This window comes from Nestor notabilis, unplaced genomic scaffold (genome assembly GCF_000696875.1).
Source record: "Nestor notabilis isolate BGI_N333 unplaced genomic scaffold, ASM69687v1 scaffold396, whole genome shotgun sequence".
NCBI lineage: Eukaryota > Metazoa > Chordata > Aves > Psittaciformes > Psittacidae > Nestor > Nestor notabilis.
Window position 1 is genome coordinate 61,708 of NW_009933981.1, and position 1,850 is coordinate 63,557.

The 1,850-nt window shown below is 47.2% G+C and overlaps 1 protein-coding gene across 1 annotated transcript in view; it reads left to right on the plus strand.

Moving 5' to 3' along the window:
- Window positions 1–1,567: 1,567 nt before the first annotated feature.
- GPR88 (G protein-coupled receptor 88) overlaps window positions 1,568–1,850 on the plus strand; it is a gene marked incomplete at its 3' end in the record, with an annotated part of 752 nt that continues 469 nt past the window's right edge. Inside the window, exon 1 of the mRNA XM_010017112.1 lies at window positions 1,568–1,847. Within this exon, the coding sequence (XP_010015414.1) occupies window positions 1,568–1,847 (280 nt within the window). The remainder of the gene's footprint in view (window positions 1,848–1,850) is intronic.

The following is a 1,850-nucleotide window of genomic DNA, read 5'->3' on the forward strand; positions in this document are numbered from 1 at the left end:
TGTGGATCAATAGCCCTGTCAACTGCAAACGTGAGCCTTTCTGCCAAATAGAGATGTGCTGTGTTGCAAAAAAAATAATCCATTAACCCACACTAATTAACTTCAGTATCTTAAAAGAGTGCACATTGTAACTATAATTATTTCCCAATATATTATTTGGTGGTGTCATTTGTTAGCACCGTAAGTTTAACAAAGATACCTTTCGTCAATAAACAGATCATACCTTACGAGCCAGGAATGCTCATATCTGTAGCCTACATATATAACCCACTTGTAAAAGCAGCTTTTCTCCTACAGTCACCACAAAATTAAGCAGCACTCGTCCTCTGGGAGGCATTTTTGAGAGGAGATGTTAAGTTCTTTTACTTGTTTTCTTACCAAGTCTTGTGCAGGGTAAGGACGGGTAACATTCCATTACTGTTCGAATAAAGCACCCTTGAGTTCCTGGGGAGAATCCCGCTACGAACTCTTGTCCATTTGGGAAAGAACTGTTAAGTCCAACTTCTCACACAGCTTTTAGTCCACGTAAGCACCTGCCATTCACCTCTGCTGGAACTCGTGCTCTGAATCAATTCTGCTGTGAGACTCTTTCAAACACCATGCTGATTCCATTCTATCTGGCACCTCCAGCAGGCTGGCAATGCAGGATCTCCTGTGGGCTGAGACAGCCTGTTTCATCAAGAAATACTGAGTATTTAGGCTGAGGACCAGCTTCCTCAAATAAGGAATGCTGTCTTACCAAGGATCTGTGTTATCTATTGTGTTTGAATGATTTCATTTGGAAAGTATATTGTTATTACAGACCAGTTCTAAAATGAAGCTTTCAGAAGCCCACTGCAGTCTCTCTTAAAAAAGGCTCAGAAATAAAATCAGTTTAAGGGCAGTATCTTGCAGAGGATTTTCTCCAGTAAATGGACTGTGTTTCAGACAGAAGTGACTGATACCGGTTTGAAAGCCTGCTGCAAATGCAAGTTGTGTTAAATGGGTTCGAACCAGGAAACCGGTAAGGCAAAGAGAAGAGTCAGACTGTGTAGTTGCAGTATTTCTGGAGCATGACAGGGTTTGGGTTTTTTTCTTTTCTTTTTTTTTTTTTTTTGTTCTTGATTTAACAAGTTGAAAATCTGCTGAATAATTCATGAAGAGTGGAAGGGCTGAATCTTCCTGGAATGATATACAGTGTACGTAGTGTGGCACAGGAGAAACTGCAAAGCTTTGTATCAGTTGCTACCGTTTCTGCTGCTGATTGCAAGGTGCTGCTGCTCTTCTCCAGCATCCTCAGCCGTGCTCCGGTCTGCTCCCAGCCATCTCTGCTCCCTATGGACCCACCTTCGCTACCCACCCGCTGTGGGATCTCATAGTGCTGCCTGCCCTGGACCCTGCCGTTCTCTCCCACTGCAAACTGCGTTTTCCGGACGTTGCAGCTCGTATGAGTGGAACATGCCTTAAGAGTCCCCTCGGCTGCACATCCTCCCTTGTGCTCGGCGGGGGGCTCCTGCAGCAGGATCTTCTGACCCGGACCAGGATGGGACTTGCAGGGAGAAGCCAAAACTGAGCCGCATTCAGCGAGATGCCCAACGCCTCTTCCTGGAGTGCCAGCTCGCCTCTGCTGCTGCTCTGGGAGGACTCCTCTGGGACCCGCATCTTCCTCTCGCTGCTCTACGCAGTCTTGGCTATCTCGGGGACTTTATCCAATGTGATGGTCATCTATTTGGTCTTCTCCTTCAAGAAGCTGCAGACCACCAGCAATGCCTTCATCGTGAACGGCTGCGCGGCGGACCTGAGCGTGTGCGCCCTGTGGATGCCACAGGAGGCTGTGCTGGGGCTGCTGCCGCCCAACTCCTCCTCCCTTC